This window comes from Coregonus clupeaformis, chromosome 9, assembly GCF_020615455.1.
Source record: "Coregonus clupeaformis isolate EN_2021a chromosome 9, ASM2061545v1, whole genome shotgun sequence".
NCBI classification, from domain to species: domain Eukaryota; kingdom Metazoa; phylum Chordata; class Actinopteri; order Salmoniformes; family Salmonidae; genus Coregonus; species Coregonus clupeaformis.
In genome coordinates this window covers 30,299,002-30,319,751 of record NC_059200.1, presented here as the reverse complement: position 1 = coordinate 30,319,751, position 20,750 = coordinate 30,299,002, and the positions used below count along the sequence as shown (strand labels likewise).

General features: G+C 42.6%; 1 protein-coding gene across 2 annotated transcripts in view; it reads left to right on the top strand.

Annotated features, from left to right (window-relative positions):
• Positions 1-20,428, top strand: part of npas2 (neuronal PAS domain protein 2) — a 63,761-nt gene extending 43,333 nt beyond the window's left edge. For both annotated transcript variants that reach the window (XM_041885936.1, XM_041885935.1), the window contains exons 8-22: positions 1,138-1,251; positions 2,222-2,340; positions 11,125-11,207; positions 12,435-12,541; positions 12,844-12,991; positions 13,490-13,574; positions 13,890-14,019; positions 14,229-14,335; positions 14,451-14,537; positions 15,106-15,291; positions 15,541-15,747; positions 17,446-17,639; positions 18,219-18,311; positions 18,610-18,820; positions 18,944-20,428. In XM_041885936.1, coding sequence (XP_041741870.1) covers positions 1,138-1,251; positions 2,222-2,340; positions 11,125-11,207; positions 12,435-12,541; positions 12,844-12,991; positions 13,490-13,574; positions 13,890-14,019; positions 14,229-14,335; positions 14,451-14,537; positions 15,106-15,291; positions 15,541-15,747; positions 17,446-17,639; positions 18,219-18,311; positions 18,610-18,820; positions 18,944-19,144 — 2,072 coding nt within the window. In that variant the 3' untranslated portion in view covers positions 19,145-20,428. The remainder of the gene's footprint in view (positions 1-1,137; positions 1,252-2,221; positions 2,341-11,124; positions 11,208-12,434; positions 12,542-12,843; positions 12,992-13,489; positions 13,575-13,889; positions 14,020-14,228; positions 14,336-14,450; positions 14,538-15,105; positions 15,292-15,540; positions 15,748-17,445; positions 17,640-18,218; positions 18,312-18,609; positions 18,821-18,943) is intronic.
• The last annotated feature ends 322 nt before the right edge of the window (positions 20,429-20,750 follow it).

The following is a 20,750-nucleotide window of genomic DNA, read 5'->3' as shown; positions in this document are numbered from 1 at the left end:
ATGCATTCCAGGTGACTACCTCATGAAGCTGGTTGAGAGAATGCCAAGAGTGTGCAAAGCTGTCATCAAGGCAAAGGGTGGCTACTTTAAAGAATCTCAAATATAAAATATATTTTGATTTGTATAACACTTTTTTGGTTACTACATGATTCCATATGTGTTATTATAGGTACATCTACAATGTAGAAAATAGTCTAAATAAAGAAAAACCCTTGAATGAGTAGGTGTGTCCAAACTTTTGGCTGGTACTCTATATATATATATATATATATCAGTTTGAATGGCACAGGGCCACTGGTATTCCCAGCCTCCTGACAATGCCACAATGCTCTATTTTTAGTCTACTGAAGAGCAACACATTGGCTTTGGAGGCTTAGTAGAACATTAACACAGTGAGTCCCCTCAGTGTGTACAGTATGTCTGAGCTAGTGCTCTGACATAAGTCAGTGGAGGCATTCTCTTGAGCAAAGGTAACCCGTTTAAACGGAACCGTGGACTCTGTAGAAAATGGTATGACTGTATTCAGACATTCTGTGTTACTGTGACATTGTGTCTGGATGAGGAGTATTTAGAACATCATCAGTGCACAGTTTTAGTGTTTCGATGGCACAGTTACATACTCCCCCGCATCCTCTCCCCCCGCTGGTCTCATTCCCCTGCCAAGTGAAGCCTCGTCTGTATGAACAACACTGCTGAGCCGTCCCATGACAACTGAGACAAACTATGTTTGGTTCAATGCCATTTACTGGGAGCAGTGTGCTGATTTTCAGCCATGAGAGAAAGGCCAAAATGTCTGAGCGGTCAGCAGTTGTGAGGAGCAGAAGTTGTAATGGCAAAATAATTATTGTCATCATTCTTTTCACTGAGATTTACCAACTCTGTCAGAGTTTCATCCAAGGCTCTCACATAAACTATTTTCAAATAGGTTGATATTTTATCATGTTGTACCATGAAGACTTCAAGATGATTTATATTAGAAAGAAGAGCCAATAGAGTATCTGTAAATACACACTGTAAATGGGTTATTCGCTTTTGCAGTAAATATTTTTCTCACTTTATTTTTCTTCATGATGATGGAAAAAGCATTGTGTTTTGTTGAGGACACTCCACCTAACTCCCATTTGGTATTTTTTACAGGTAAGACACACATTGAGTTCTGCTGTCATTTAGCCAGAGGAAACATCGACCCAAAGGAACCCCCTACATATGAGTATGTGAAATTTGTAGGAGATTTCAAGTTTCATAACAATGGTGAGTGTTCTGTTTTTCTACCCCCAGCTCACTTGACATTTTAAAGTTGTGCAATACTTTGCAATGTTTTAGTTCCCAAATCTTTGTTTCCTTGACATACTCGCATAACAACAGAAATTACTTTCTCTTTCAACTGCCAGCACTATTGTTCTATTATCATATGTATTTTATGTGCCATTTCATCTACAGCTGCTGACCGAGCTACAACCTGATGAATGGGCAGTAAACCATCTAGTTATATTTATAAGGCCAACCTCTGCATTCTATTGAGTATTAGAATGAAGATGTTATGTCATGAAAACTTACTCAAAACATGAAACAGACAGACAATCAAAGAGGTTATATAACCGTTTCAGAACTGCATATCTCATTGTGGATCACTATTCAAATACCTGGCTAATTGACTGGAAAATTAGACGTATGAGGAAATGTTTCCCTCTCGTCTGAAATTACACTTCTGACTTTTTGATATTTCCATACTCATTTAAAGTTTTGGACTTCCAGTCGTTTGAATAGCATAATGCCGTAGTATGTTCACCAGAGTGTGGTGAGATGGAAAGGTTATGTAAAGGTATTTGGCACTCGTAGAATAACTCCAGTCACAGCTAATCAAATATGTATTGCCTGATTTGCCATTACCCCCGAACAACAGCTGGGGATCACTATTGCAGTCTTCAGGGGCCACAGTCCTGCTGATTTTCCTTTCTCAAATGAGTGTGTGATTAAAGGGGCAATGACAAAACCCCCAGCGCACACTGCTGTGGCTGGGAAACACAGTTGGACTTTGATTCACAGTTCCTACGTCCTGTTGTAACATATATACCTGTGTGGGGTTGATGATAATCATTCCTAGTGACTATACTATACTGTTGTAATGCACCAAATGGATTGTTGCTGTTGATTTATACTTGCTATGCCAACATCCATCCTCTGGGGAGGTATTTGAGTGACTGTTGTTTCTGACTCGTAGTGCCTACATCCTCTTGTAACGGATTTGAGTTGACATTACCAAGAACCCTGCAGTCATCACTGGAAGAGCAGGTCTGCCTTGTTGCCACTGTACGATTAGTCACTCCGCAGTTTTTAAAGGTAAGATCATGTTTCTTTTGCTAAATCTTTGCTGATTCCATTTGATGACATACATATGTTTTATGTATGTGGATATTAATTTATAAAGAACAGTGAAAAAGTGTTGAAAAGGAAGAAGAAAATAATATATTTAGAAAATCTTTTTAAGGCCTGTCTTAGTTTTTTTTGCATTGTGAATCTTCATATTATTCTTTTGCCATTTGTTTTTTTACCAGACCTTGGAATAATTATATTTGACATTTTGGTAAAAGAAATTAGTTATTCACATAGTTGCTCTTTAGATGATCCTTCACATGTGGAATACATACATTGCACCCCCCCCCCCCCCAAGTCTCAAGTCACAAGGTCTGAGTCTCAAGTTGAGTCCCAAGTAGAACGGGTCAAGACTCGCATCAAGTCCAAGTCGTGCATTCCAAGAGCAAGTCAAGTCGAGTCACAAGTTTTCAAGTCAAGTAACAAAAAAATATATACATGCAACAACTAGTTCAACTACAAATCTTTGTCTATTTATTGAGACAGCCCTTTTCATTATTTTGTCTACAACACATTTTGATAAGCCTTTGTAATTGTAAAATAGGGACCTTGTAGCAGTCATAAGGGCATGAAATCAGCAGAAGGCAAGGAAGGTTGATGTGCTCAGAGTGTAGATTTATTTACAGGTCTTGGTGATCCAATGGTGAGACCACCATATCATACAAAATATACATGTAGATTTACCAAATATACACAGGCAATAGCCCAAAAGAAATAGCCTCTGTATCAGGCTTAACCTGTCCTATCTGAATGGACACAGGTAGAGGGCAAGACTGTACAGCCTCCCCTTGAGAAACCAAAGCGGTCTAACAGGAGCTCAAACAGGTATGCCTACATAATATAAGCACTTGGTCCCCAGGACCATACAATTACCCAATTGGCAATTACAACTAATTAACTGGTTCTACCATTTAAAAGGCAATTTCCACATCCATTGTTACATTCGTCTTAATCAGACTTAATGATTATTAATGATATTTCAACACCATGCATACATGGAACAATACTGTTCTCTTATATTATTATTATATTATTATATTATTATTATTATTATTATATTATTATTATTATTATTATTATTATTATTCAACGTTCTGACTCCAAAGCGTGGAGCGCAGGTCACGTAGCCTATTTCTATGTGCACTGAGGCGCTTGCCCTGATATTAAGCACAACCAGAATGACAGAGACATAGGACACAGACACACGGAACTCCGACATAACCTGGGCAATATGAACAAAGGAAACCATATATTTAATTAAATAAACAGACCTTCGACCTCATGAGTTGTGAACATTCATGTGCACAATAAAAATCGAGCCCACTCAGAGGGTAATAAATGGTTGGCTAAATGAAAATATATCGTAGGCCTATCAAACATGTAACAGAAATGTCTATGTGTTGCAATAAACGGTACGGGGATGGAATGATGAAACGCTAGTAATTATTGTAGTAATAGATGGAATATAGATTTACCACATAAGGCCTATGCATTTAAACATGTGAAAGCAAGAGCAAACATTTCAACAAGAGAAAAAAAGTACTCTCTACTGGCGGGTGTTTGGAGAGCGCAAGTGAAGAGCCACGCCTATGGTGCATCTTCGCCATAGTAATAATGAATTTTAAACAAATTCCAAATGCAAGCTTCATAAGTAAATGATCAATTTCAAGCAATTGTTACATACAAAAATTGTGGTAGGCCTATGCTAGTAATTGATGCCCCATTGCTTGCAAAGTAAACAGTTAATATTCTTGATCACTAAACAATTTTTTGAGCTGCATATTTATTTATTATGGCAATCCTCTCTTCCGATAATTTGACAAAATCACTATTTTAGTAGTTCCTCAATGTAAATAAGGCATACTTTTATGATTGCTGAATACCAACTATCAATCACTTAGATCATGTTTTTAAAGGCTCGCGAAGCAACTGCTTTCTATCCCTCTCGATCGCCTGTTCTCTCTTCTCTTAGTCTTCATGTCTGCTCTGCACAGACCGGGGTGCGTAATGGATTATGTGCATATGTAGAATATTGGCCTGTTGGAAACGACAACTCCCTACTACATCGCACAGTTCAGGCCTCATCTGATTTATCTCTACAGAAACTGCACATAGAGCTCACAACGAAATGGAATTCAAATAATTAAACCGACGTAGGTCAATTAGTTGTTTAAAAAACAAAAAATAACCAACATTTCGGTTAATCGCTCAGCACTTTCGCAGATAAAACCTTTTGATTTCAAGTCCTTGATTATTCAAATCATAGGTTATGGCATTCTTTTGCAATTATTTCGTTTTTTTGTGCAATTTTTGCAGAAGAATGGCCAAAATATCTGCTCTTTATGGCAAATAAATAATAAATAAATACAGGTACCTTGGAGCATGTTTAAGGCTTACTGGTGAGCCATACAGTGCCTTTAGAAAGTAATCATACCCCTTGACTTAATCCACATTATGTTGTGTTACAGCCTGAATTCAAACCCATCTACACACAATACCCCATAATGACAAAGTGAAAACATGTTTTTAGAAATGTTTGCTAATTTATTGAAAATGAAATACAGAAATCTTGATTACATAAGTATTCACACCCTGAGTCAATACATGTTAGAATCACCAACTTGACAGAGTTTGAAGATTTGTTTTAAGAATAATGAGCAAATATTGTGCAATCCAGGTGTGCAAAGCTCATAGAGACTTACCCAGAAAGACTCACAGCTGTAATCGCTGCCAAAGGCGATAACATATATTGACTCAGGGGGTTGAATACTTATCTAATCAAGATACAGTGGGGAGAACAAGTATTTGATACACTGCCGATTTTGCAGGTTTTCCTACTTACAAAGCATTTAGAGGTCTGTAATTTTTATCATAGGTACACTTCAACTGTGAGAGACGGAATCTAAAACAAAAATCCAGAAAATCACAGTGTATGATTTTTAAGTAATTAATTTGCATTTTATTGCATGACATAAGTATTTGATACATCAGAAAAGCAGAACTTAATATTTGGTTCAGAAACCTTTGTTTGCAATTACAGAGATCATACGTTTCCTGTAGGTCTTGACCAGGTTTGCACACACTGCAGCAGGGATTTTTGGCCCACTCCTCCATACAGACCTTCTCCAGATCCTTCAGGTTTCGGGGCTGTCGCTGGGCAATACGGACTTTCAGCTCCCTCCAAAGATTTTCTATTGGGTTCAGGTCTGGAGACTGGCTAGGCCACTCCAGGACCTTGAGATGCTTCTTACGGAGCCACTCCTTAGTTGCCCTGGCTGTGTGTTTCGGGTCATTGTCATGCTGGAAGACCCAGCCACGACCCGTCTTCAATGCTCTTACTGAGGGAAGGAGGATGTTGGCCAAGATCTCGCGATACATGGCCCCATCCATCCTCCCCTCAATACGGTGCAGTCGTCCTGTCCCCTTTGCAGAAAAGCATCCCCAAAGAATGATGTTTCCACCTCCATGCTTCACGGTTGGGATGGTGTTCTTGGGGTTGTACTCATCCTTCTTCCTCCAAACACGGCGAGTGGAGTTTAGATCAAAAAGCTCTATTTTTGTCTCATCAGACCACATGACCTTCTCCCATTCCTCCTCTGGATCCTCCAGATGGTCATTGGCAAACTTCAGACGGGCCTGGACATGCGCTGGCTTGAGCAGGGGGACCTTGCGTGCGCTGCAGGATTTTAATCCATGACGGCGTAGTGTGTTACTAATGGTTTTCTTTGAGACTGTGGTCCCAGCTCTCTTCAGGTCATTGACCAGGTCCTGCCGTGTAGTTCTGGGCTGATCCCTCACCTTCCTCATGATCATTGATGCCCCACGAGGTGAGATCTTGCATGGAGCCCCAGACCAAGGGTGATTGACTGTCATTTTGAACTTCTTCCATTTTCTAATAATTGCGCCAACAGTTGTGCCTTCTCACCAAGCTGCTTGCCTATTGTCCTGTAGCCCATCCCAGCCTTGTGCAGGTCTACAATTTTATCCCTGATGTCCTTACACAGCTCTCTGGTCTTGGCCATTGTGGAGAGGTTGGAGTCTGTTTGATTGAGTGTGTGGACAGGTGTCTTTTATACAGGTAACAAGTTCAAACAGGTGCAGTTAATACAGGTAATGAGTGGAGAACAGGAGGACTTCTTAAAGAAAAACTAACAGGTCTGTAAGAGCCGGAATTCTTACTGGTTGGTAGGTGATCAAATACTTATGTCATGCAATAAAATGCAAATTAATTACTTAAAAATCATACAATGTGATTTTCTGGATTTTTGTTTTAGATTCCGTCTCTCACAGTTGAAGTGTACCTATGATAAAAATTACAGACCTCTACATGCTTTGTAAGTAGGAAAACCTGCAAAATCGGCAGTGTATCAAATACTTGTTCTCCCCACTGTATATTAGTGTTTTATTTTCCAATATTTTTTTTAATTCATTTTTTTTTTTACAGAAAATCAATTTTAATACCACTTTGTAACAAAATAAAATGTGGAAAAAGTCAAGGGGTGTGTACTTTCTGAAAGCACTGTAGGGTAGTTGTCATTTCAGTGAACTATTGCTTTAAAATCAAATCAAATCAAATTGTATTGGTCACATACATATTTAGCAGATGTTATTGCGGGTGTAGCGAAATGCTTGTGTTCCTAGCTCCAACAGTAAAATAGTATCTAACAATTCACAACAATACACACAAATCAAAAAGTAAAATAATGGAATGAAGAAATATATAAATATTAGGACGAGCAATGTCGGAGTGGCATTGACTAAAATACAGTAGAATAGAATATAGTATATACAGTGGGGAAAAAAAGTATTTAGTCAGCCACCAATTGTGCAAGTTCTCCCACTTAAAAAGATGAGAGAGGCCTGTAATTTCCATCATAGGTACACGTCAACTATGACAGACAAATTGAGGAAAAAAATCCAGAAAATCACATTGTAGGATTTTTAATGAATTTATTGTCACGATCGTTGGTTAGAGATGAGGACCAAGGCGCAGCGTTGAAGGTGAACATATCCTTTTATTACTGATCACACGATCAAAACAATAAACGATAACGTGACGTCTACAGTTTAACACAAACCGAAATGAACAAGAAACCACAAACACAACGTGAAAGACAGATAGTTAAATATGGCTCCCAATCAGAGACAACGAGCCAACAGCTGACACTCGTTACCTCTGATTGGGAGTCACTCAAACAAAGAAATACAATAACCTAGAACCCACAACAAAACATAGAAACTAACACCCTGGCTCAACATACGAGAGTCCCCCCGAGCCAGGGCGTGACAGTACCCCCCTAAAGGCGCGGACTCCGACCGCGCCAACGAAACACAACAGGGGAGGGACCGGGTGGGCACTCCGCCTGGCGGCGGATCCGGCTCCAGTGGAACAGGCACGTGCCGTGCCGGACCGACGCACGCACACCACTGGCTTGGTGTGGGGAACAGGCACGGGCCGTGCTGCACTGACGACGCACACCACTGGCTTGGTGTGGGGAGCAGGAGCGGGCCGGACAGGGCTGACGAACCGCCCCACAGACTTGGTGCTGGGAGCAGGAATGGGCCGGACCGGGCTGGCGACGCGCACCACAGACCTGGTGCGGAGAGCAGAACGGGCAGAGCCGGGCTGACGAGACGCACCACAGACTTGACGCGGGGAGCAGGAATGGGCCGGACCGGGCTGGCGACGCGCACCCCCGACCTGGTGCGGGGAGCAGGAACGGGCAGAGCCGGGCTGACGAGACGCACCACAGACTTGACGCGGGGAGCAGGAATGGGCCGGACCGGGCTGGCGACGCGCACCCCCGACCTGGTGCGGGGAGCAGGAACGGGCAGAGCCGGGCTGACGAGACGCACCACAGACTTGATGCGGGGAGCAGGAATGGGCCGGACTGGGCTGGCGACGCGCACCGCAGGTTCGGTGCGGGAGCAGGAATAGACCGGACCGTACTGGGGACACACACCACTGGCTCTACACCGGGATCTGGAACGGGCCGGACCGGACTGGCAACACACGCCAGTACCTCTCGCCGTGCCTCCACACCTTCCATCCCCTCTTCTACCAGTGGCCCCCGTAACCCGGCGGCCTTCTCCGGCAACCCACTGGACCGCTCTATCGCGGCCTCCTGCTGGTCCGCCGTCGTGAGCCCCCCCCCTAAAAAATTTCGGGGCGTCTCTCCTACCCGTGGACCACGTCTCCATATCCCTCGCCAGCTTCTCGCCCTTCTGCCATAATGTCAAGCCCTTGTCTTCCTCCCTCGGCTTGACCCAGTCCAGGAGGCGAAGGAGATCTGTGAGGGATCTCCCTGGCGATGGCTCCTGAACACGCTGCTTGGTCCCATCTTGGTGGTTTCTTCTGTCACGATCGTCTAATGAGGACCAATGCGCAGCGTTGAAGGTGAACATATCCTTTTATTACTGATCACACGATCAAAACAATAAACGATAACGTGACGTCTACAGTTTAACACAAACCGAAATGAACAAGAAACCACAAACACAACGTGAAAGACAGATAGTTAAATATGGCTCCCAATCAGAGACAACGAGCCAACAGCTGACACTCGTTACCTCTGATTGGGAGTCACTCAAACAAAGAAATACAATAACCTAGAACCCACAACAAAACATAGAAACTAACACCCTGGCTCAACATACGAGAGTCCCCCGAGCCAGGGCGTGACATTTATTTGCAAATTATGGTGGAAAATAAGTATTTGGTCACCTACAAACAAGCAAGATTTCTGGCTCTCACAGACCTGTAACTTCTTCTTTAAGAGGCTCCTCTGTCCTCCACTCGTTACCTGTATTAATGGCACCTGTTTGAACTTATCAGTATAAAAGACACCTGTCCACAACCTCAAACAGTCACACTCCAAACTCCACTATGGCCAAGACCAAAGAGCTGTCAAAGGACACCAGAAACAAAATTGTAGACCTGCACCAGGCTGGGAAGACTGAATCTGCAATAGGTAAGCAGCTTGGTTTGAAGAAATCAACTGTGGGAGCAATTATTAGGAAATGGAAGACATACAAGACCACTGATAATCTCCCTCGATCTGGGGCTCCACGCAAGATCTCACCCCGTGGGGTCAAAATGATCACAAGAACGGTGAGCAAAAATCCCAGAACCATACGGGGGGACCTAGTGAATGACCTGCAGAGAGCTGGGACCAAAGTAACAAAGCCTACCATCAGTAGCACACTACACCGCCAGGGACTCAAATCCTGCAGTGCCAGACGTGTCCCCCTGCTTAAGACAGTACATGTCCAGGCCCGTCTGAAGTTTGCTAGAGTGCATTTGGATGATCCAGAAGAGGATTGGGAGAATGTCATATGGTCAGATGAAACCAAAATAGAACTTTTTGGTAAAAACTCAACTCGTCGTGTTTGGAGGACAAAGAATGCTGAGTTGCATCCAAAGAACACCATACCTACAGTGAAGCATGGGGGTGGAAACATCATGCTTTGGGGCTGTTTTTCTGCAAAGGGACCAGGACGACTGATCCGTGTAAAGGAAAGAATGAATGGGGCCATGTATCGTGAGATTTTGAGTGAAAACCTCCTTCCATCAGCAAGGGCATTGAAGATGAAATGTGGCTGGGTCTTTCAGCATGACAATGATCCCAAACACACCGCCCGGGCAACCAAGGAATGGCATCGTAAGAAGCATTTCAAGGTCCTGGAGTGGCCTAGCCAGTCTCCAGATCTCAACCCCATAGAAAATATTTGGAGGGAGTTGAACGTCCGTGTTGCCCAGCGACAGCCCCAAAACATCACTGCTCTAGAGGAGATCTGCATGGAGGAATGGGCCAAAATACCAGCAACAGTGTGTGAAAACCTTGTGAAGACTTACAGAAAACGTTTGACCTGTGTCATTGCCAACAAAGGGTATATAACAAAGTATTGAGAAACTTTTGTTATTGACCAAATACTTATTTTCCACCATAATTTGCAAATAAATTCATTAAAAATCCTACAATGTGATTTTCTGGAATTTTTTTCCTCATTTTGTCTGTCATAGTTGACGTGTACCTATGATGAAAATTACATGCCTCTCTCATCTTTTTAAGTGGGAGAACTTGCACAATTGGTGGCTGACTAAATACTTTTTTTCCCCACTGTACATATATGAAATGAGTAAAGCAGTATGTAAACATTATTAAAGTGACTAGTGTTCCATTATTAAAGTGACCAGTGATTCCATGTCTAAGGTGCAGGGTTAACAATCTGATGGCCTTGAGATAGAAGCTGTTTTTCAGTGTCTCGTCCCAGCTTTGATACAAGGACAAGTGTTTGGTGATTATGAATTGATGTTGAATATGGATTGATGTATTTCATGATGTGGTTTGAAGAAAGGAAGGCTATTCTGTTCATTTAATCATTAAATGGCTTTACTTTTCTATTAACATTGAAATAATCGTATCATTAAGTGCCAGAAATAACCTTTTTACGCAACACAGATCCACTTTTGAGACTTACAAGGTTACAATTACAACACCCCCCTAAAAAACAAATTTACAAAACTCCCAGGATTTTGATACTCTGCACTTTAAGTACCTTTAAGGTGAGGGACTTGATTAGTTATGAACGAGGAATTCACCACAAAACAGTTCTGAGATATGACGTGAAAACTTTGACGCTCAATAACTCAGATCTAGACTTATCGTAGATAGAACCAAGGTCACAATAGGTTTTATAGGATTAAAGGATTGGCTCTAGTGCCTTATGTATTTTTGTTACTTTTACCAGGATTTGTGTAATGTGGAAGATCCCTGTGATGAATTCACATCCAGACACAGCCTTGAATGGAAGTTCCTGTTCTTAGATCACAGGTAAGAGGAGCTAAGAAACATGTACATTTTGTCCTCCATCTGTTATCAGTCTTTAATTTAGTAGTTTCATAGCCTGATGGAAAGCTACACTATCATCGGTGCCCATCAACTGACATCCTCTGGGCTGCACATCTTTAGCGCTACAGTAACACATAGATTTAAGAGGACAACTGCTGTTCTCTCCTGTCCCTATCTTGGCAGTAACATGATATTGTTGTTTGTAAACTATGTCTACTGGCATGCCATACTGCCCCGCTGTGTCCCTTGGTTATGTTCCATCTGATTGGCTTTGGGTGATCAGGCTCAGTGATCAGCAGACTGCTGGTGCTAGTGGCGTGACTGACTGATTGTGCTAGTTTCCACTGTGTGGCCTGGCGTCCTCACTAAGTAAGGCATTTAAATCTGCTGCCATGCCCTGGATTGTGAGAGTGAGCCACAAGATTAGTCTGCAACGTCAGAAGTGATAAAGGACCAGTGAGAAACAGCCCAGACTGCTACATTCTATCATTCATGACACCAGAGGTGCAGTATCAAATCAAATCCATTAGCACCTGCTAATCAAACACCCTTGTGAATTCAGAGCATGGAGGATGGCAACCTCCCCGAGACTATTAGATAACTGTGCGAAGAAGGTAAAACCAAGGGAGGAAATTGCACGTCCTGTTCTCTGCTGAGCCATAATTGGACATTCACAGCTCCTTGCCAAACTGCTGTGCTCTGCGCTGGGTCTCAAGAATGGCTCCCTCTATAATGTGACCTGCATGCCATTCTGAATTTGGCTTATGGGGGCCTAGGCTAAGTGGATTTAACTGAGCATTGATGAATGAAATGCACCAAGTGAGCCAAAATCATGTCATAATCATAGCTGTGATTATATGACATTGCCATGTTTACACATTTTTGAGGCATTAGCAACATCACACTCGCTCAGCCCTAGCCTATTTAGAGAGGTGATATTCTGTCAATGTGTCATAACTGTATGGATCATATGAAGTTCTATTGCCCTGTGTGCTTGAGGCAATACAGACTTAGGTTTATTTAATCATAATGTTTATGCATTTTTCAATGTACTTGTCAAGGTAATTATGGCATTATCAATCAAGTTATTCTCTCCAGGCTGCAAAATAGTACATTCCGACAAAATAAATAGTTAATGTCCCAGTTTAACCAGTCTGTTGTTGTTATAAAACATAGTTGTCTAATATTTTGATTATTCTCTCTTTCCAGAGCTTCACCAATCATCGGCTACTTGCCCTTTGAGGTTCTTGGAACGTCTGGCTATGATTACTATCATGTGGATGACTTGGAGCTTATAGCGCAGTGTCATAAGCAATGTAAGCAACTCTCTCCACCATCTCTTTCATCCCCCCTCCCCTCCCCTACCCTCTCCCTCTCTCCCGCTCTCTCACTACCACAGGATCCAGGCAGTCATTTCACAAAAATAGGTCATCCCGCTGTAGTTACATTTCTATTTCCACTTCACCAATGTGCATAAAAAGCCTGGACCTATGAGACTTCTTAGAGCTTGGTACCTCTACCCTGATGTTTTAGGATTTCGGGAACAAGGGCAGTGTAGTGATTTGTGTATGCCTGACTGCTCTGTTGAAAATATCCATGTGTTGTTTTGTCTTTACAGTAATGCAGTTTGGGAAGGGTAAATCCTGCTACTATCGGTTTCTGACCAAGGGTCAGCAGTGGATCTGGCTCCAGACACACTACTACATTACATACCACCAGTGGAACTCCAAGCCAGAGTTCATAGTGTGCACTCACACAGTCGTCAGGTAAACCTAATTCCTCTGTCTCTCTCTGTCATGTTTGGTAAAGTATACTCTGACGCTACCCCCCTAGAGTTCAACAGGATCAGTCTATTGTAGACCTATTGAACCTGATCTACTGCATTAGGGGTCTGTGGTATCTGTCTGTCATTAGATATTGTAAATTGAGGATGAATATCTGAACGTCTTGAAGAACGATCTGGCCTTAATGGCCATGTACTCTTATCTCCACCAAGCACAGCCAGAAGAGGACTGGCCACCCCTCAGAGCCTGGTTCCTCTCTAGGTTTCTTCCTAGATTCCAGCCTTTCTAGGGAGTTTTTCCTAGCCACTGTGCTTCTGCATCTGCATTGCTTGCTCTTTGGGGTTTTAGGCTGGGTGTCTGTAAAAAGTGCTTTATAAAACACAGTTGATTGATTGATAGATAGATAGGAAAGCTAGGCTTATGGGCAAATAATTTGACATTTGATCTTTCTTTCTATCACACTCTGTCACGGACTTGTAGTTATGCGGAGGTGCGAGCGGAGAGGAGGAGAGAGTTTGGCTTGGAGGAGACGTCACCTGAGATGGCCACTTCGTCCTCCATAAAGGTATGAAGAAGAGACACTGGGATCAAATATAAATAATGAATCATAAAGAATGTTACAATAACATCCTGTATTCAAGTTTCATAATGCACAGCCATTTTACCAGGTCCAATTGTTACAATCATGTACAGTAGTGCTCTACTTCCCAATCCTGTGTCAGTGTTCAGAACTGAGTGGGATGGTGAAATGCCATGCAACTACGGCGCTTTCCAGTGTCAGCCATTGTTGTGTGTATTCTGAGTGGGTAAAAGCAAATATGTCCCAGATCTTATTGGCACTGTCAGTACTTGATGCTCCTCTGTCTATCCTGTGTTCCAGGCTCAGGAGGTGTCCCTGGACATCTGTCCCAATCTGGACCCTCCCGGACGGGACAGGATGAGCGGGGCACGCTCAGTGTCCTCCCACAGCTCCCGGAAATCCTCCCACACGGCCCTGTCCGACTCGGCATGTGAGTCCCCCTGCTGCTCTCTTTGTCCAGCTAACCCAAATACTGAATTTGTCAGTTTAGACTTAAACCCTGTACCATACAACACCACTCTCACCATAATCCAAACTCTGTACCACCATACACTCACTTACTGTATACTATTTTGGATTTAGATGGTTAATTATGAAGTATGCATAACCTTCTACCTATTTAATCATTTTCCCCACCAGCCAACTCGTCTTTGCGGTTCACAGACGCTTGCACACCATCACGGCAGTCTGCATCCATCGCAGGGACAGAGAAGAATTCGTCCAGACTCGTACCCAGTAGTGCAAAGGTCAGTTCACCTCATTATGAACTAGCCAGTGGAAAAAACAATATCTGTAGAAAAACATTAACCTGGAATCCTGCTCAACTCACCATCTCTGTTTTTGTTGTCCTTCTCCTTATAGAATTTGATACAGAGGCAAAACTCTTTTGACCTCCTTCCCCAACTGAGCCTCCCCCTTTCTCCTACCTGCAGCCAGCACTCCGCAATGGTTGGTATTTAGTCTAATCTCTCCTGTCTGTCTGTCTCCTGCCTGCTCACTGTTTGTGTAGTAGTCTACCAGAATTATGACAGCTTGCTCTTGTCTGTTGGTTTATATCCTTATATCCTCATTCATGTGTGAAATGCCTCCACTCCTACTTGATTTTAGACCACAGCAATGTAATTTGGGATGATCATATTATAGATGCAAATGTAGATGACGATTATATTCTAGATGTAAAACTACTATTCTCAAGTATGTTTAAATAGTCTCATGATGATCACTTCACCTCATGTTAAATGAGGCCCACTAAAAGCATCTCCTACATCTGCATGAAAACAAGAAGAGCTGGAAGTGCTAATCAAGCTATATGATTGTGGAGATGATTTCTGTGGACCTCAAGTGCTCGAGTGCTGTATCGAGTGCTGTATTTCTGAACTACTGCAGAGCCCTCCTTGGCTCTGAAAATGTGTGTAGGCAGCTGTGAAGGCTTGTGCCAGAGCATGGCCCATGCATGGTACTGTGATGTGAACCGCCTTTATCATGATGGCTGTGTATCCTATTCTTTCAATCGCAGCAACAACAACAACAACAGCAGCAGCAGTCCATGTACCAACAGCAGCCCCAAGAGCCTCAGCTAGGTGTGATGAACCAGCTCAAGGACCAGCTGGAGGAGAGGACACGCATCCTGCAGATGGACATCAAGACTCAGCAGCAGGAGCTGCATGACATCAAGGAGAAGCTTCAGCTGGCTAACCTCCAGGTAACCCTGCTTACCGCTAGTCAGACGCCCTGCCTAAAGCAATCCCTTAAACTCTGTCCTCTGTTTTTTGCCCTAACACTACACAGCTGATTCAAATAATCAACTCATCATCAAGCTTTTATAATTTGTTATGGCAAAAACCAAATGCACCCCTTGGGATCCTGAGGACCGAGTTTGGGAAATGCTGTCCTAAGCCAATTGTCATAGAGTGGATACAGTAGCAAAGCCCTCCTGTGTTTGTCTGTGTAGATGTTGTTACAGCAGCCCATCCACAGTGACTTTGGCCAGGTCCAACAGCAGCAGCCCCTGCAGCAGGGTCCAGGGAGGCCGGTCCAGCAGCAGCCCCAGTCTGGGGTGATCAGGCAGGCCTCGGGCCACTCCAAACAGCCTCTCCATGGAGCCCACGACTCGTCCCCTCACTCTCTCCTCAGAGAGCACAGCACACCCTCCCCTCAGGTACCCCAGCTCTCTCTCTGTACTCTTATCCCAATATATTTAGACTTTTACTTTGTATAGAGTTAGCAGGGAAATAATCAGTTAAAATATACAATTGAAGTCGGAAGTTTACATACACCTTAGCCAAATACATTTAAACCACCACTTTATTTTAAGAATGTGAAATGTCAGAATAATAGTATTATTTCAGCTTTTATTTATTTTATCACATTCCCAGTGGGTCAGAAGTTTACTTACACGCAATTAGTATTTGGTAGCATTGCCTTTAAATTGTTTAACTTGGGTCAAACGTTTCAGGTAGCCTTCCACAAGCTTCCCACAATAAGTTGGGTGAATTTTGGCTCATTCCTCCTGACAGAGCTGGTGTAACTGAGTCAGGTTTGTAGGCCTCCTTGCTCGCACACGCCTTTTCAGTTCTGCTGAATTTTCTATAGGATTGAGGTCAGGGATTTGTGATGGCCACTCCAATACCTTGACTTTGTTGTCCTTAAGCCATTTTGCCACAACTTTGGAAGTATGCTTGGGGTCATTGTCCATTTGGAAGACCCATTTGCGACCAAGCTTTAACTTCCTGACTGATGTCTTGAGATGTTGCTTCAATATATCCACATCATTTTCCTTCCTCATGATGCCATCTATTTTGTGAAGTGCACCAGTCCCTCCTGCAGCAAAGCACCCCCACAGGATGATGCTGCCACCCCCATACTTCACGGTTGGGATGGTGTTCTTCGGCTTGCAAGCAACCCCCTTTTTCCTCCAAACATAACGATGGTCATTATGGCCAAACAGTTATATTTCTGTTTCATCAGACCAGAGGACATTTCTCCAAAAAGTATGATCTTTGTCCCCATGTGCAGTTGCAAACCGTAGTCTGTCTTTTTTATGGCGGTTTTGGAGCAGTGGCTTCTTCCTTGCTGAAGGTTATGTCGATATAGGACTAGTTTTACTGTGGATATAGATACTTTTGTACCTGTTTCCTCCAGCATCTTCACAAGGTCCTTTGCTGTTGTTATGTGATTGATTTGCACTTTTCGCACCAAAGTACGTTCATCTCTAGGAGACAGAACGCGTCTCCTTCCTGAGCGGTATGACGGCTGCGTGGTCCCATGGTGTTTATACTTGCGTACTATTGTTTGTACAGATGAACGTGGTACCTTCAGGCGTTTGGAAATTGCTCCCAAGGATGAACCAGACTTGTGGAGGTCTACAATTTTTTTTCTGAGGTCTTGGCTGATTTCTCTTGATTTTCCCATGATGTCAAGCAAAGAGGCACTGAGTTTGAAGGTAGGCCTTGAAATACATCCACAGGTACACCTCCAATTGACTCAAATTATGTCAATTAGCCTATCAGAAGCTTCTACAGCCATGACATAATTTTCTGGAATTTTCCAAGCTGTTTAAAAGGCACAGTCAACTTAGTGTATGTAAACTTCTGAACCATTGGAATTGTGATACAGTCAATTATAAGTGAAATAATCTGTCTGTAAACAATTGTTGGAAAAATTACTTACGAAGTAGATGTCCTAACCGACTTGCCAAAACTATAGTTTGTTAACAAGAAAATTGTGGAGTGGTTGAAAAACGAGTTTTAATGACTCCAACCTAAGTGTATGTAAACTTCTGACTTCAACTGTACAAGGACATGTTTTGTACATGCCTGTAGTCAACCTGGTGTTAATGTCCTTGTTGTTGCTTTAGGTGCAGCAGAGGTTGATAAGGAGTGCAGGCGGGCAGATGCAGGCGGTCAGTCTCCCGGTGCAGACCCACACCAGCCTGACCATGCCCTTCTACAGCAACCCCATGATGTTCTCTCAACAGACGAACACACGACCACTGCAGGACTCAAACCAAAGACACTCAGACACTGAGTTCAGCCAAGAGGAACAGTTACGGTGAGCCCTACAGACAGTAAAACACTGATTTCTTGTTGCAGAATTCCTTTCAAGAACATGTTGTTGAAAGTCTGCTCTTCATGGTCAGTGTAACTCAGCCTTTAGTTTGGTCTGAATCGAAGCAACTTGTAACTGAATACATTTTGGGAAACATTGACATGGCAAGCTGTATATTATCGAAACAAAGCTTTGAGTTTGTTAATCATAGCTATGTTGTATGAATTCTGAATGAAATAACACCTGCTTAACACCTGCTTACCTTGAAGTGGAAGTAACTTCACATGAAAGTATTGTCCTTCAGTTAATTTAATCAAAAATAAAAGTAGGTTTGAGTTCATCAGATTGAAATCAAATAGTTAGAAGAAAAAGGTTAGGGTGACATTGGAGAGGGAATAGTCTCCTTGAGTCACAAAACCTTTTGTCCTGTCCATTGGACTCACACTGTATTTGGGAGATGGATAAGTATGTCAAGGGTGAAAAATACGAGCTTTGCAATCTCAGCCCTCATGGCCCAGGAGTCATTTTTAGAAAGGTTGGAGTTCCAGCTTTGACAATGACATAGACCGTTCTTTCTGGCAGCATGCTGCTCAACCAGCCAATGCAGACCCTCTTACCTGATAACAGTGTGAGCTCCCAGGCTTCCCAGTGCAACACAGCCATCCAGCAAACCAAGTAAGTGTGTGTTTGAGTTTGTGTATATCTCTTTACACAGTCTGTTATTTGACCCATATGTAGTACATGCATTGAAATATGAGAACATTTATCATTGATATGACCTGATTGTACTTAAAAGACATGATATACACTTATTGGCAAAGAATCAGACCATACACAAATCTGAGTGTTAAAGAAAAACATTCTAGTTTCTACTGGTAGTTCAACCAGCATGTTTTACCTTATGTTCCAAATAAACATATTCTGTTACTATGAACACAGTAAACGTAGTTTGATTGCGCCCATCCCTCCCCAGATACACCCTGGAGCAGCAGATGATGACCCCGTCGTTCCCCATGCAGCAGGTGAACTGCAACGCTGTCCTGGTCCCCTCCCCTGTATTCACGTCCCCCATCATGATCCCTCACAACAGCTTTATCACGCACCAGGCCCAGCCCGCCTACCACCCTCAGCAGCAGGCCAACCATCACTCTCTACAGCTGCAGCAGTCCCAGCAGTTCTTTCAGGTACAGTAGTAGTCCTACTACTTGCAGTAGTGTGATAGCAGGCCTTGGGCTGGGGGGGTTTGTCTCTCTCTGTAGAATAACTAGTATCACCTCACTTACGCCCTGATCCCTTTCTGGTGATAGATGCAGCCCCAAGGACTCTTACACAGTGGACCCACTCAGGCGTTCTTCCACACCACTAATGTCCCACAGCAAGGGACTGTGGGTTATATTCAACAACAACAACAGCAGCAACAGCAACCACAACAACAGCAGCAACAACACCACCATTCCCAAAACCAGACTGGCAGTCTTTCAGAATTCCGAAATGTGCTCACTCGGTAGCACCGAAGACTCAGAGTTGTGAGATATCCCCTGAAACGTATTGTCACAGGTTCAGTGGCAGAATTCTATGGGATGCATAGAAGAGACAGAGGCTATTTGTCACCATGCTGTACAGTGTTCTTCGCTGTTTAAGAAGCAGAAGAGGCTATGTTTCCACAGCAAACAAAACGTGAAAATATGCCTGTGGTGACCTTACTTCTGACAAGGACCACCATTTTCAGACAAAGCGGTTTTTGTACCCCATGCTGGGGTGAACCACAGGCAGAGGCTGCTTGGACCAGGGGCGGCCCCCAATGTGACAGCTCTCCCGGAAATGGTAAAAGAGTCTGTGTGCTGAAGGTCTGCGCTTCACTGCACCACCAGCATCTCTGTCCCACTCCACAGAGCTACTGGGACCATGCTTACACGTCATATTTCATCATGACACTGCTGGATGGAGAAAACGATGAAAGTAATCAACAGGAAAACAGTGCTGCTATGTGTTTTTATGCAGATGTGTTTTCAACAAAAAGAGAGGTTGTTGTTAGGTGAGTCTTGTTCGTAGCATCTGTCCTGATGTTTCCAGAGAGTAAACACAAGCAGTGAGCATTTACTCCTTCAAAGTTGCATCTTCATTTCACATGAAAAACACTTACGTGTCTGTGAGTTATGTTTTTTTTGTGCAGTTGTTGCATACTTTTTTGTTATGAAACAGCAGTTTTACAAACTTATAAAACAATAATATTTTCCCCAGAAGGAAATGTAAAGGGTTAATTTTGATGTTGGACATCAGTCATTATTTCATCAAACATTCAAATCAGTCATCCTAGATACAGTATACTGTAGTTGATATCGTTATTAAACACTATAGTATGTTCAACACTATTAGTCCATGTTTGAAAAAATATATTGTTTAATGACTGACAAAGCAACTGGAACAATATCCTCATACAAGTATAACCCTATTATGTTCACTATAGAATCAGATATTTAGACATTTTATTTTCTAAGAACAGTACCAATTACTAATGCCATTTTCATTCAATAATTCATAAAAATCAGGCTTCATATTTTTTATCCACACTTTAATGGACGGAGCAAACCTTATTAGTAGACTACCATAGCATGTTTGTTCATTCACCATATATTTCAAAACAAGAGTAAGCAGGCAGCCATTATTGTTATGTCTTGCTGTTCTACCATTTTTATTCGGGCATTTAAAGATAAAACAATACCCACTGGGCACACCATGTCATTTTAATGTGGAAATGTGGGTAATATTTGGTTGAGACGTTGATCAATGAGATTTCAACATTTATTCACCCACTCAAAAAGACAGCCAGAAGTTTGTTGAATTCCCAATGTGTTATCACTATGCTTTCAACCATCTAAAAGCACAGACAAATTCCAATGGGAAAAACACTGTCTGATTTTTGGTTTAGTTGTCATCTAAATGTGTTATCACTACGCTTTCAACCATTTAAAAAGCACAACAAAGTTAAAATGGGAATAGAATGTCAGATCATTTGTATTTATACAACAACTTAATGTGTTATAACTGTGCTGCATCTAATAGCACAACCCCAATGACCTGGATTGCAGTTGAGGTTACATTTAAAAGTACATA